General features: G+C 40.0%; 1 protein-coding gene across 4 annotated transcripts in view; it reads right to left on the bottom strand.

The window, feature by feature from the left end:
• The window catches only part of CNGA3 (cyclic nucleotide gated channel subunit alpha 3), a 62,548-nt gene that overhangs the window by 15,268 nt on the left and 31,011 nt on the right, over positions 1–16,269 (bottom strand). For 2 of the 4 annotated variants that reach the window (XM_080377376.1, XM_080377375.1), the window contains 6 exons: positions 12,175–12,291; positions 9,284–9,463; positions 7,661–7,714; positions 4,678–4,821; positions 3,599–3,706; positions 2,607–2,713 (listed from right to left, as the gene is read on the bottom strand). In XM_080377376.1, coding sequence (XP_080233502.1) covers positions 2,607–2,713; positions 3,599–3,706; positions 4,678–4,821; positions 7,661–7,714; positions 9,284–9,463; positions 12,175–12,291 — 710 coding nt within the window. The other 2 variants (XM_080377378.1, XM_080377377.1) reach the window with 2 other exon arrangements.

Here is a 16,269-nt window from a genome sequence, read left to right as displayed (position 1 = left end):
GAGCAGTACAGCCGCAGTGCTGTTTTGTACCTCTGAAAGCTCAAGGCCCTGGAAATGTTCACAGGGAACAGCCTATGCACTGCAAGATACTTGATGCAATTGCGGGTGGGGGTCAACTGCCTGCCCGCTAGGCCAGTCAGGAGAAGTCCACTGAGAGAAAAGCAAACCATTCCTTATGTATGGGGGATTATCACATTTTGTTAATCCCTTAGCAATCTACAAGCAGCAGTTTTCTCAGGGAAGCATCTGCTGAGAAAGACCAAGCTGCATTTCTTTGTGCCCTGCACAGCCCAGCTGTACTGCTGTTATGTGCATGTGTGTAACTGCACATGTCTATGTGCGTATCTGTCTTTGGATATCTGCAAACTGATGGTGACTACAGATGGAAGTAGTTCCTGTGCCATGAATGTATTACCTCCCAGAAAACTACTGAAAAAGCTGGTCAAATATTAAGAGTCATGCAACTGAACAGAAAAGTTGGCCAGGCAGATGAATTTCTGACTCAAAATTATTAAAAATAACTTTGAAAACACCTTCTTCCTGAAGGGAGATAAAAGCTCCTCAGCTCTTTTTTTGCCTCCCTCACAGAACTGAAGTCGTATAGTAAAAGCTTTTGAAAGCATCAAAACGTAGGGTATGCTAAACACAAGCAGCCACTGAGAGACATGGATCTTTTCTGCTCCACAGTGCAGAGTCACCACATAGGTGAAACACAGTGAAACTGGCCCTGCAGCTAGACAGGAATGCACCAGAGGAGCTGATGTGGACCATGATAGTCGCAGGGCTACCCAGGTCCCAGTTGAAAGCCTGTCTCTGCCCTTAGACAGCAGGGAGTCACACTCCTCCCCAGAAGCTTCCAGGACCTCTGCCTCAGGGCAGGTGGACCTTGCAGGCTGTTAGAAAAAGGCAGCAGGCACAGACAGAACCAGGAGGCATTGTTAAGAGAGCTGACAAAGATCTCGGCACTTAAAAGAAGCTACCTGCTTATCTGAGTGCCTGAAACTGCAGCAGACACCTGTACCTAAGTGTTCAAGGGATCTCTGCAGCAATTCTGCAGTTCCGATCCAGGCCTGCAAAGCTGACCTTCCAACCACGCTTGAACGGCCATACAATCATTACTAGGACAGCCTATGGAAATTTTGTAACTTGCATTGCCTGGACATGTCCAGTTTCTGCTCGGTTTTTTTTCCCATTATGATAACAGGTATAACTGCAGAAGAGAAATTTAGCTGGCACAATCAACATTTTAACCACACAAAGAAGATGAAGCCCCCCTGCCCCGCTTCAAATATAGCGGTCTTGTGATTTAGGCTGCTATCTGAAATAGACTTCCTTGTTGAACAAGGTGCTTGCTAAGTTTAAGAATTTGGATTGCCATGAGTTGACTGCTTCCCAACATGACAGCATTTTAGCCTCTGTCTTGTAATTATGTTTACAACTTCTCACAAGCCATAATTAATGTCAAGCTGTCAGCACGGTTTAAAAAAAAAATCAAAATAAATGTGAAAATAAAAGATTTAAAGGAACTCTCATTTTTATAGTGATCAGTGTGGTTTTGGACCCTTTCAAGGCACATTTTGGGGATGCATCCATACCAGTAAATAGAACAAGCCAGGAAACGTTTTCTGGCCCTGAGACCAGCTGCCATGACATCTTCTATTCACATGTAAGTTCTCCCAGCCCCCTTCAGAAATGATACCGTGAACAACACCCAACCTCTGCTGTCCTTCCAGCTGCGCCCAGACACTGCCTGAGAGTGCTAGCTGGCACACACCAACGCTCATGCACCAAAGTACATCAAGGACTATTCTAGCAATTTAATGGTGTGGATCACTGTATGTGATTGCTTAGGCCTATATTATGGCCTTGTTTAGCTTAAAACAGATCTCCCTTTAAGGCTAGAATCTGTATCGGCTGGGCATGCTCCTGAGCTACAGAAACAGGGACAGGATGCTGAAGGTGACATGGCACAGCCCTCACAGGTTCACACTTCCTTCAGGAAGGCAGGACCTAAGCAGAGGTGCCTGGGTTAATCCCACCCCATCACCCTCCTTGGTTGCCCCTACACCACCAGCAGGCAGTGGGAGACCCAGCCAGGCCCCGGCAGAGGCTGCAGGGACAGTTGGTGGCAGAGGGGCAGCCTTGCAGGTTCCAGCAGAAGGCTGCAGGCTCTAGGCTGAGACGGGTGCCAGGTCTTGCACCTGACCAACTCAATCATCACTTCTGAGCAGGATGCTGCACAACTTGGCTAAGAAAGCAGCACTTGTGGGCTGCTGTTGGTTTCTTGCTCACAAGAGCACAAACAATATACCATGATCACGACAAGCAAAGTGCCTTATTCTCCCTTCCCCATGCAGCAGCTATTTCAGTCAGCACTTGGCAGGCACTGACAGAACTGAATTTTGAGGTAAGTGAAGTGCAGATGTTGGGATGTCCAGCCTTAAAACAATCCAAGCTGATCAGACACTTCATCTCCCCAGAGTCCCCACTATTGGGCTGTGCTGGAGACGGGATACTACGCTGGTCAGACTCCACAGGAATTTCTGCTTCCAGCGTTTATACCCATGCTGTATCTGAAAACACTGTAAAACCCCAGAAGGACTCACCTGTTCTGAATCTGACAAGCATGTCAATAACATAGATGATATCGGAGCTATAATCCAAGAACACCCATAATTTAAGATGGTCAGCTTGTAGCTCATCAAAGCAGGCTCTAAAGAAACAAGGACAGACAAACAAGAAACATTTACACCAACTGCAGAAGCAGAGTACCTGCAATGTGTGTCCTAGCAGCATGTTAGCGCACATTACTGGCACTGAAGAATTACAGGCAGCGTATCCCCATGCCTAGACATCTGCACACTAGAACGACGTCTAAACAGAAACTAGGATCCTTCAGAATTAAGAGATGTTCAGGCCAGGAACAAAACTTAAACACATATATGCCACACAAGTGCACTTATCTAGGAGGAATGCACACATCTGTACAATTAAACACGCATCAGATTTCATGGGATACACATGTCCATTAAGATAATTCCCAAATACAAGATCTGGTTTTGAATGGTAAGCCATCCTCATTTCTCCTCATCTTTTTTTTTTTTTTTTTCTTTGACTCAAACTGATTTCCGCATTTTGCAAGGGAAAATAAATACTCGAGTAAAATCTTCCTCCACTTCAAATATCTATAGATGCATGATACTAATTTAAGATGACCCAACACTGCCCACACCCCTCCCTTCTGTTCTCTACTGGGTGATGAGAAGACCTGTCTCTAGCAGTGGTTACTGAGCCTGCAGTGGCCAAGGCATACCTCTGCATCTAGCCAGGAGGTGGCACACAAAGGCCACAGCCAGCTGCTCACAAGGACTTTTGTTGCAAGTTACAACAAACCGGTTTTAGACAAAAAGGTAAAAAAGAAACATCGGTCATCTATTCTCAGTGGTATGTATATCATATATCCCTATGGGTATATGAACTGTAAATCTTCTAGGTAACTCACCCAAAAAATACTGCAGGGAGATCAGAGGATGATTTATATAGGAAACACAACGAGACACTGAATTTGAAACCTAAAATTATTAACTTAAATCCATACCTGCACACGAGCATACACCAGTTATAGAACACGGGTGCTGCAATTATGGTCAGCCAGTTGTAGTAAATATTGCTTGAAGGATCTAACACAAATATCTCTTTTTTCTTCCTGTAAAGTGAAACGTGCAGATTTACACTAGAAATGTAATGAAGTGACCTGCTGGATCTCCCTCTTCTGGAGGCAGCATATCTCATGATGAACACACAGATGCCTAAGAGAAAGTATCCGTGCAGGCAGCTCTAGATGAGATACCAAATATCAGCTTCATCCTATCTGCTTCACCCAACTTTGGAAAAAGTAAGAATTCACATTGCCCAGGCTGAAAACCACCTTTGGAAGCAGTTCCTAACTACATGTCCCCAAGCCTACATTGCACTTGCTACCATATGCATACATACAAACTTCCAGTATATTACTCTAACATACTCCTTAACTGTGAAGTCTACTCAAATGCATATTTTTATATGCTATCATCGTTATTTTTAATGACTATTAATACTAAATGGTACTACACTTGGGTCAGCTTTGGGGGAGCAAAACAAGAGCAGGATCCATTTCTGTTAAAAGCATTCAAATTATCTCGGTTAATGAACTGCACCATATTAAGCAATTAAATATGCTAGTCAGTGTAACACCTAAAGTTATTAGTAAATCTGTAATTTTCTACATGTAAGATTTTTGCTCCTTGTCCAAACCAGACTTTTGGTTCATCTGCTCTGAATCATTATGGACATTGTGGAACAATGAAAAGCCTGTGTAGATCTGCAAAGCAGGCTGCTGTCCTAAAATGCCCTCATAGTAAAAAAGTGATTTTCAACAGCAAATCAAAGCAGCCAGAGATAGCTGAATTCCCTTTTACTGACCTAGGAAGCTGTTTGTGACAAGTCTAAACATAGGTCTTAAAGATGCAACAAGTTTTTGAGCAGTTGCACCTTTCCAAAGGGGAAACATATTAAAGATTTGACAGTTCTGCAACCTACAGAACAATAATTGTCATGGAAGTGTAACAATGAAATGCCACACCATGCCTTGTAGTGTAGGAGGTGTGTTACAAGCACACATTCATTCTTTATACTTACTCTTCTTTTTTTTTATCATCTTTTTTGTCATCTTTCTTGTCATCTTTCTTTTCCTCTTTCTTGTCATCTTTCTTTTCCTCTTTCTTTTCCTCTTTTTTTTCCTCTTTCTTTTCCTCTTTAACCTCTTTCTTTTCTTCCTTTTTTCTGTACAACATAATGTAAGGCTTAGCAATATTACCAATATTCTAGCAGTTAAGAGAGAGGGTGGATGCTGAGGTACAGGAAACTAAACTAGACTCTGGACAGAGCAGGACAGGGATCCAACTGGTAAAAACGGTTTGCAGGCTGGGACCTCTCAAATACCACCACACCATCACATCAGGTAACCAGCTGGCTGATTCTGCTCATTAGTCACCCACGCTTTCCTGACCTTTGCAGACATCAGTTTACCTGGCTGATTTTAATTAAATGCTTCCAGTTTGTTTCTTTCTTTAGAATCAGGCATTTAAAATCTACCAAATGATAATAGAATTTCAAATGGCCTAAAAAACTGTCAATATTCTTTGCATATCCAAAACCTCATAGTGACTGCCTGAAGCTTTAATGGTAATTAAATGAAATAAGGCTGAATTTCCTCTCACAGTTCTTCAAAAGCAAGATAGATATAATTAATTAATTACCTCTGGCTTCAACAATTGCCTTGGAGAAGAATCCCAGTCAATGTCTGAACAAAAGCAGCAAATGCTGAGAAAAGAGGCGTGTTGCATTTAACTACAGAGTAGTTATTTTAGAAATGATTTACAGTCAAAATGATTAAGCCAACCTGTTTCAGATCTCCACAGTTGAGACCTACTGTACCTATGAGATAATCCATACCTCGTACTCCATATTTACAAGATGATCTGTGCCCTAAAAGCAATTTTTTCTTTCCATCAACTGCAAAGGAAGAATGGGTTGCCTAGTTCAGATGCAGGTGTCTGTGTTTGCTCAGACATTCTTCTCCATTTGCTAAAAAATGCTGAGATCTTGCACACCTCAAGCTTACCAACACCACCGAAACCTTTAAAATTATACACTGCAAGGGAGCATAATTGGAGGAGGAAAGAACCTTTGGGTTGACCAATCTTCTGTTTACACATGCATCTCAACTCAAAAAAGCAGTTTTCCATTTACCAAGGCTAATTTCTACACAGCAGTGGCATCTAAAGCCAATACTTGTTCTCTGGCCCGAGATCTCCTACAAACTCATCTGTCAACTACATGTATCTTTCATAAGTGAGTTTCTTCTATTTCTGTGCCCTCTGTTCATCTTTCCATTGTGTAACTCCCAATGTATCATATTCTCACCTACTTGTAGTCTGGTGGTGGAAGTCACTCAGAGGAAAAGGTTGGCTGTAATCAAAGACTTGAAAGCATCACCTACAGTTCCCCGAAGGCAGGTACTCTTAGGTGTTTAACATAATGAAAATCCTGAAGCTTTAAAAAGACCTGCATCTTTTTTATCAGTGCTACTGAGTAAACTGGAATCCAGTAACTAATAAAAGTGTTATTTGTGTCTGCCGTCTTTGATAGCAATACAGTGGCATCCATTCTGTGTTTCCAGCACATTAAAAGGAGCATGCACCTTCGGACTTAGAAAACATATCTTCATCAGCCCCTGTAAAAACACTGTCGTAATCTTTGAATGAGTCAAATATTGACATTTCTCATCTGTCATGTAGTTTTCAAATCAAGTGTGTTTCACACTGTCAGGCAAGTAGACAGGCAGGTGTTGTCTTCATTTAAAAATAATGAAACATTGGAAGGATCAAAGTTTTGCCCAAGGTACATGAGTCATTGTCAGAAACAGAGTAAGAAAGCAGCACTTCCATCTTAATCGGTCCTTTGGGCCCTGACTAGGAGGCTAAGCTCCAGGATTTTTGCACTTTTTTTATACCAATGTGAATAAAATTCTGCACATTTCTGTCACCATTCACTGCACACTGAATTTCCTTTTTAATAAAAGTTATGCAAACCAAACTAAAAAGTTGCTTGAGGAAAAGGGAGACCTCTTGTTCATGTATGTGCACAGAGATTTTGCAGCATCATTTAAAATGTACAGTTTGAACTAGCCCATGATGGAACTATTTGAAGAAAAAACCAAGATTTTCCCAGCACTATTTCTGACATAATCAGAAACTGTCCTGATTATTTTTAATTTTTGTTTTCATCTGGAAAGCAATGAAAAAAAAAATTCACTATCATCATGTGTGCGAACAGATCTGCTGCTGGATGCTACAGAGCAGGTGCATCCTCAGCTGTGGTCTAAGACTTGCAACATACATTGGTGTTGGGTGATTTTAAATTACAGGAGCTCTTCACCTTTTCATGAGATTTCGCTTTGGTGTAACAACGTGAAATATCTTGTCAAATACATAAAACAGGCTCCAAAGCTTCTGTCAGAGCTTCTGTTGCAATGCAAGTCTTATTACATTGCCTGTCACTTCCTCTACATCTACACCAACAATAACTGCTGAACTGAAACACACATTTTAAGAAGACTGTTAGTTTTCATTTAGACTGCACACGTGAGTGTTTTCTTGGTACCTTGATCAGTACCCACTTCTCATTTGACAGCTTGAAATTCCAGGGGCACTTGATTTGCAAAAAGGGACGTTACAATTTGCAAAAAATAGTGCGTTACAAGAAGAAAATCACTATTTGAAAACCAATATATGAATATCACCTCAAAACCGAAGAATTAATAAATCAATCAGCAATACAGTAAAATCAGCCAGCTGAACTAGAGGAGGTAGGGACTAAATGCTGAATCAAATTCATTCCTTGAGAGGTAAGGGTAACTTCAGACAAAAACAAGTTCACAGGGAGCAAGAAGGATGCTTTTCATACTAAGAAAACTAGATCTTTCTTTATAATTAAACTATATTCTCGGGAAAGGCTCAGGAAGACATAAGGAGTCTATACTACAAATGTTACTAGGCTGGAAATAGGAAAAGAGAAGGAACTAGTGGCAGAAAGGTGTTTGGGAGTTACCAGTACTTACTCTTCGTTGGTGTTGTTGCTATAGTTGACATTAAGCCTGGCCAAGGGCCAGTGACTGCAGCAGGTTAAATAAAACACATTAAAGAGTGTAAAGACTGTTGGTATTTCATACACGTGTTTAGCAACACGACGGCCTGACTTACTAGCTTCTCACATATGCACTGATGAGATTAGGAAGGTCAACTTTGACTGCCGTGATAAGCGCCTTTGCATAACTACTTCAAGGGGAGCGGTTTCTTTTTACCTCGTGCTGATGTCTGAAGCTTGTTCTCAGGTGTATTAGTGCATGGCAACATGCATCTGACTAATTTTAGCTCCGTACTCATCTGGCTACTTTTTTTTTTTTTTTTTTTTTTAAGCTTTCTTCAATCCTTTCAAGTCTTCACAGATGCAGTGTCAAGACTTGTGGATAATTAACAAGCACACCTGCCAGAATTAAGCCCTCATGGTAGAACAACTAGGAGTTACTGTCACGTGGCAACAGTGTAAAACTGAGAAGGCAAAGATACTCCCAAATTCACTTCTAATAGCCTTATATAGAGGTTTGTTGGCCCAGGATCAATGTTGTCCTCTCTAATTACTTCAAGTCTGCAGTTGCTACTGTTCCAGACTTCTGAAAATTCAGTCTGGTTAATTCAACAAAATGTACTTTTGAGCTAATTTCTAAGGAGTAGATCAAGTGAAGGTAACAAGGCTGTGCTGGACCACAACAAATCAAGGTAACCTGCATCATGCATAGCTCTTCAAAGGTTCTTGCTTTAATCTGAATTACTAGCTGGTATTTTGAAACAAATCAACTCATTACTTGCTTACCCACCAATCTTTATGCAAAAAAACATGGGATTCTATGCTTCAAAGCATAATGACAAATAGAAAGTCCACTTACGTCTTGGGACTTCATTTTTCTCTTTTGGCTGGAGTTGTTTAAAACACTGTATCATGTATTTATAAAGTAGTAATAATTTATCAAGTCAAAAGACTGTAAACACATAAAGGTTTCTCTTGCAAGCTTCTGTTGTTTTATTGGAAAAACTTTAAGACTGAACTTGTCTTCCATACCAAAGACTATGTGCCAGTAAGTTAAGTCAGCAGCCAGATTTTCTCATTTTTGCATCAGAAGCCTTCTGTAATGTTAGCAGCTGAACACCTAAGTAGGTGTAACAAAGCCATGACACATTTTGCACAACTGTGTGTTTGGAGTTTCCTAATGCTTGCAGATAATGTGCATAATATTAATGTCCTGAAAAGCCACAACTAGCAACAACCTAGACTCTTGAAATTGAAATTGCATTCATCTTCAGCAGAGAGGAGTTTAGCAACATCAAGTTGCACAGGTAGCATATGATAAAATTCCACTTCTAAGAAACCATTCTACCTGAAGCAGCATGATCAGAATCCTCTACTTCAAGATCTTTGCCACAGTGTGTTTGAGGGGGAAAGAGAAATTCAGCTGAAAGCTGCAACACTTCTGTTATGTGAAGATTCCCGGGCAGCATTAGATATCCTGTTCATCTCCCACACTAAGCTCCTTACCCTCTTCTTAAAATAAAACTCACATCCTAATCACCAAGAAAATGCCATAACCTCAGTCATCTTCGTTTAAAGTATAAACACATCTTCCTACCTGTTTACTCCCCCGGGGCGCTCACGCATACCCAGAAAGGAGCGTATGTTACTTTGCCTACTGGACACTTCTATGAGCTCTGGCCCTCGGATACGTTCTAGGAAAGAATCGGGTCTTTGGTCTTCGTGGTGCAGATGTCTTGTGGCCCATGACCTCACAGATATGACAAATCGTGACAGCCTGCAAAGAACAGACATACATCATTGAACCAGACAAAAGCATCAGATGGCTCCAAACATCCCCGCAAAGAGTAGCCCAGGAGGATTTTTCTCCACCTGCCTACAAAATTAAATTTGATGCATTACCTGTGTGAACTCAGTCACTTCCCACAATTTCATACATCACATTTTGCAATGGATCAGGAAAGTATCTCACACATCAGTTCCTAGTCTACTCTACCAGCACCTCAGGAGCAAGAGAAGAATACTCTTGTCAAGTGGGGGCAAACCAAGTGCTTGGGGTGGGGCAGCTGACAAACTTCTGACATGATAACGGGGGAATCCTGGTCTGACAGAATTAGGAGATATAAAATGCTCACAGGATCACATGCTCAAGGGCTGGTACACACAGTGGAAATAAAAACTGAATAGCTGGGTGAGGGAGGATGGACTTTGGAATAAGGAATGATAAAATTTCAGCCACGTTCCCTGTGTTTTTAAAGGGTCTGTCTGCAAACGTATTAATTGACTATCACATATAAACCTGTGTAATGCATGGGGAGCATTATTTCCTCATCCTAGATTTCTAGCAGAGCACTGAAATGAGCTAAGCAAACAATCACGACAGCATAATTAAATTATCACTGTATCAATATGTATCTCTCTACTCACAGTTCACATTATGAATGTTTACAATGCTTTCTGACAAAGTTCAAAAGGAAACATCTTTCTGAAAAATTGAAAATAATGGAGACTGAAATCTACAAAAGTTATTGTATTTATTACCCACACAATATATTATTTCCTATCAGCAGTCTAGTTTAGAGGAAAGTGGTGTTAATTCAGGTTTCCCAAACTTGGCCTCAAAGACAGCATAATGAAATCCTGAACAATGCTTAAGTTCTTAGAGAGACCTCAGGCTACTTAAGACAAGCTCTTTACATTTTCTCTCTATCAGCTAGTACTACATATGCTCAGAATCCACAAATAGGTTGATATGAACAACTTAAACCTTATGGTAAAGTACATCTGCCTCTTGATTGCAGTTCTCAAGGGCCTAACTACATCCCCTCATAGATCTTGCCCAAATTCTCTTACCCTAAAATAAAAAGGACAAAAAAGGTAGGAATAATATCACGTATCAGAAATTAGAAAAATATATGTCTTGTTCTTCAGCACTACACCAAGACAGTATCATGTAAATCATCTACAACCGCCAACAATTAAGAGAATTCAAAGCCTACAAAGAGCGCAAAAGAAAAGCTCCACATAAAAGTCTGAAATTATTTAATAGATTCCTCACTCTATTAAAAAAATGCTGCATAAAATTAAGCTACAGAATTTCTCTTTGCCTGAGAAGAACTCAGTTTTCACATAAGAAGTGGTAAGGAGTAATACCACTATGGATGTTCTTACTTAAATTAGAAAATAAAGCATTTTGATGAGACCTGTCAGTTAAGGAGCAAACATATTTTACTAAATGACATTGAGAGCCTCTCCATTTGTACAAAGAAACAGAATTTTCACTTTTTTGTCCTTTGTATCTTGAAGTGAGATACTCAATCAAGTCCATCAAATGTTGCTGTCTTAGGTCTTTGAGACTCTGCATTCAAGAGGCATGTTACGTTACCATGATATGTAAATTGCTATGCATTCATGCTTTCATCACAGGCTTCCTTGTATATTCAGAGCATAAGTGTAGCCACACACGTGTAATTCAAACTATCCTGAAAAAAAGGTACAGAACAACATGAACAAAGATTAAAAAGGAAGTTTGCAATATGAGTTTACATATTCATGTGGCTTATGTTTTCACACAACACACACACCTACAATCGTTTTCCACCTAAAACCAACTTGTGACAGATTTATAATCTACACCAGTGGTGTCACTGTCTGAAAACCAAGCAGGGAAATAAAAGTTTATTCTTCACCATCCAAAAAGCTGAATCTTTAACTGACTCTAGTTTTATAATGATTTTTTTTCTTTCCTCTTTGAAATATACATGCTTCAACTGAGCATGATCTGTATTGTCTGTAGCAATGGTATCTGTAGACAGAGCTCTGTACTCTCAGCTGGGGATATTTAAAGCAGACACGGTAAGTTTTTGAAGCTCCACTTCAGTTTTACGTTTAAGTCCCGGTAAAGTAAATTACTTAAGCAAATGGTTGACTTTGATTTTGCTGACTAAGGCTCCCAATCAATTATAAACATAACTGGATTCTAAAAACTGAGAGAAACACTTGCACTTCCAACAGAAGGGCCCCTGTCTCCTCCCTTACCAAAGCCATCTACCAACAAATGAACAATCAGTACATCCTATTTGATAGGAAGCAAACATTGCATCAGCTATCAGCCAGAACCAAACACTTACCCATTTATTTTACAGTCTGGCCTCACTTCATGCATTTCCTCAGCGTTCAATATATTTTTACGTGATCAGGTTGGAAAATAATCTGCTTTATTGTGTTCAGACTAATTTGTGTAAGCTCATTCAGCATCCCTAGGATTCTAAGGTTTTTATTGTGAAATAAAAGTAAGTGTAAGTAACGAGTAAGTGACGAGTTTAGAATTAGTCAAAAGCAGCTTCTGTTAGTTTTTATAGGCTTTTTTCAGTTGGACTCCATCCATTTTCTTTGAAAAGTGATGGTTGTTCTTACGTTGCCTCCAAATTGTGATCAGTCTCTTTTAACAAGTTAAACCTAATACTGGAAATGGTATTAGCCCGTTACCTTGCCATTGCTCCCCTGCCTGTGAAGGAGCTCGTCTGGGGTTCAGATACATGTCTTTCCTCCACAGAAATGACTCTCTGCAGTTCTGAAGACGCATCCTCACACAGTGAATGGGTTCTGAAAAACCAAATTTTTATTTTAAGAATTCCATACAGCCTCCAGCAGACTTCCCCCCATCTGATTCTTTCTGCCACTACATCAGGAAACAGGGCAACAAATTGTCCTCTTCCTAGTAAGATGGCAAGCATTTGACAAACACAGACCTAAGCCTATATTCCTGTTTTTCTGGAGCCATCCAACTGCAAAATGAAGTCAGTGGAGGCTCTGATCTGTTCCAGCAAGCTCAGAAGCTGGTTCCTTACTGGTCAGTACTACAGTGGTGTGCAAGTACACAATTATGGGAAGCAGGTTTTCTGCTCTAACACCTCCTGTAAGGCATCAGCAGCTTTCCTTCAACGTGGAGCTCACCACCAGAGGGCTTTAAAGTGAGCACCCACTGCTTTTTTCAGTGTTCTCCTATACGTGGTTTGGATTTAACAATCTGGAATTTCTACCGGTGCAGGTCCTATTCACGACTCAAAGCAAATACACGTCTCTTTTTCCTTTCGCTCTTGCTTGGACTGAAAGGGAGAACAAGGACTTTACAGCAGTTAGTCCCGAGCAGGGCATCTGCTGTTCCCACCAGGCTGCTGCCACCAGCTGCACATACTGCAGCCCTCGTGCTGCAGAATTCCCACCTGAAGCTTCACCTCCTGCACAGCAGCACAGGCTGCAGGTCTGCAGGGCTGCCGGGGGAGATGAGGCACCTCGGGCTACTGCCACCATGGCAAACACTGTGACAGCCCGGTTGCACACAACGGCAGACAGCTGTTATAACGTTAAGCTACGTTTATATATATACATATATAGTCTCTGCCCACTCCCGTGAGTTCCAGTAATCGTGAGAATACTTATCAGCACTGAAATAATTAGCATTTGAGAAACACAGATGACATTTTAGCCTCATCTTTCAGCAACAGAATTTTGAAATTGACTTCTCTGGAACCTGGACTTCACCAGGGCCCACTCTGGGTTTTTTTGTAAGACTCCAAGGGTTTTCTCTGTGTCTTTCACACTTCAGTATTCACTTTTACAAGACTTTGTCTCATCCATTAAGGATCATTTTTTCCCCCTTTGTAATGCAAATAGGAACTTTCTCTGCAAATAGGAACAAATAGAGACCCTGTTAATCTGTATTGCCAGGAAAACACTGACTATAATGATACTTGCATATCTTCATAGGAACTGGCAACAGCATTTTGAATGCCCCCAAAAGGATAATTAGCAGCTCAATTTTGTGTGTACTCACAGCTGAGAAACTGACAGAGAATTAAAACTGTATTATTTCTACACAAAGAATCATGCTAAAAAAGGTAGATCCTCACAGTCCCAGAATTCTCAATTGCTTTCCTCTTCTCTTCTAGTCAGAAAACACCAAGAAGACACTGCTTAGTATTGAAAAACTTTACAACCCAGTTGCTGTTGTGGATGTCAAAGTTAACACAGCTTCTAGGGGAGAATGAACAAACTCATGGAACAGAAATCCATTACAGATTACCAGACACACAGAGCCCACATTCAGCAACACAGTCTCCTGAGCTGGATGCTGGGAGAGTTTTAGAGGAAATTCTGTTGCAGATACTTGCAGTTTGCCCACTTTTATTTTCTTTTTCCTGAAGCATCTGCATACAGACCTGCTGGAGAAAGGATACTGGACTAGTCAGTCTTTTAGACTGCAGTGCTATGGCTGTTCTTAAGCCCTAGCCCTTTTATTCCTTTTTACAGAGAAATATACATTTTGTGTGATCTTAGCAATAAATTCTAATATTGCTACTGTTTTGAGTCCCAAAAATACCTTTTTAGAAGAAGATAGTGGGACTTCTTAGAAAATAATTTTAAGTGTCACAATTCAGATGCAGGGGAAAAAAAGCACTTTGCAAAAATAGATAGCCTTTCATAGAGGCTTAAACCAGTATCTTTTATTTCATGTTTGGATTGATTAGAAGTCCGTGTTCAATCAATGACTCAGACAATGAGGAGTATCTCACTAAGCTGCAGTAACTCAACTGCTTTTAGTGACTGTACAACTTGTTATCTTTGCTCTAAATAGAAGTAATTAAATATAAGCATCACAAAATAAAGTAGTAAAGAATAATACAGAAAACAAAGTGAACATGGATTAAAATACTCTAGGTATCCTTCCAAGTAGAAAGGAGAATTTTAAAAAGAAAAAAGATTATCAGAGTGCATTCTTTATCAGTCTTAGAAAACCCTACACAGAAGTCAGGCCCAAGAAATCAGGCCAATCAGATTTTTTCTGAAGTCTCAGAATGAGAACTATTTTGATTTTATTAACCTCTATAGGCATACTGAAATATAATGAACACCATGTGACATTCTATCTTGATATAACTGTGCTGGCTTATCATTGAGAACAAAACAGGAGATGAAAATTGCTATCCAAAAAAGCACTATTAACTATCCTTATTTCTTTTTTGTAAACTTTGTTTAGTGCCAGTCTCCTGCATTACTGACACTGCTATGCTTGGGCATCTGCTGACAAGAAATAAAAGGCTAGGAATGAGAGCTCAGCTTTGTTTTAAGTAAATGCCGAGGAGGGCAATGTAGAATAGTGCAAAGAGTTGAGTGAGCTCTAAACAAGCTAGATCAGGCACCAAAAGCAATACTGTCCTGCTAGCTCCCCTTAATCAGCACAGTCATACTTTCTAAGTGTATCATCTGTTAAGTGCTTTGCATGCATGACCATCCCCTCCATACTCCTCAGCAGTGTGGAAAGCTGTGCTCCGCTGTCCCTGCATGTGCTCATGGTAATTTCTGCATCTGTAACACAGAGTTCTACCAGCTGTCTGCCCTCTTGCTAAAGTAACAACAGAGCGCTTAATGGCACCCTCTAAAACCCCAGGTTTTCAATCCAGGGTATGGCTTTTGGTGTCCAGAGACAAAAGCAAGTTGAAGAAATGTTTTAATATAGGTGAAAGAAAATAGCATGCTTAACGTGACCTGATCTGAATACCTTCCAATCTGATCCAGTGTCCCATAAAACTGATAAAAATTTCAAATCTTTACATTACTTTCTGGTCAGACTTTTATTAGTAAATGATCAGACAACCTCCCTGAAAAAAATGTATTCTGTAGAAGAAAAAAAAGGCAAAACTCTCAGACTAAACTGCTGGAATCAAATTGGGTGGATTATTCAACTAGTGAAATTCTAAATATATTTTTATTTTGGTTGTTTGACTGTTTTTAAAAAACAATTTTCTGATTACTTTATATGCGCATTAAGAATTTCTGTAACTAGGTTTGTGTTATAACTAAATTTAACAACTTCTAAATAAATTCAGGTTTACCTTACAAAAAAGTTGTATCAGTAACATGTGTAGATGACTCAGGAAGATCAAAATAATTTTGTGGAAACAGCATTATAACGCACTTGCATTTCACTTTAACAAATACAGTTTATGTATAAGTTTATGTATATCTGCAATGGGATCAGAAAACAATACACAAAGGACTCCGTCAGGCAACTCTTAGGAAAGCACCTGTCCAATATTATACAGCAGTCACAAACATATTCCACTTTAATCCACACAAACACAAGTCAAAAATTAACTCTTCTTTCCATTAATATAATTCCTTATTGTAAAATTCATATACTCATTCCTGACTTTCCTCAGCCCTGTTCAGATAATACAAGAGGCCTTATTTTTCAGCTAGCTTTATATTGATGCAGAGGGATGGTTACAGATGGGGCTTTTGAGGTAACACCTTCAATGCATGCGGCATAGTTTTTACTTGATTTTCACAAAGACAGGTTCATTCCCATCTGGATGCCATGAGTGTGTTTGCTATCTGCGGCAAACCAGTAGCCACTGCCATTACTATCCAAGGGTGTTACACGGTCTGAAATCCACACAAGAAGAGAATAAATAGGCAAGAAATAGAGAGCAGGCTGCAAAGCAGAAACATCAGCAGATGATTGTGCCTCCTTGGCTTATGCTGAAAAATATTTTATTTCCCCAGGGGCAGCAATGTCAC

This window comes from Falco punctatus, assembly GCF_963210335.1.
Source record: "Falco punctatus genome assembly, chromosome: 2".
Lineage (NCBI taxonomy): Eukaryota > Metazoa > Chordata > Aves > Falconiformes > Falconidae > Falco > Falco punctatus.
Note: the sequence above shows the minus strand (reverse complement) of the source record. Positions and strands in the feature narration are given on the sequence as shown.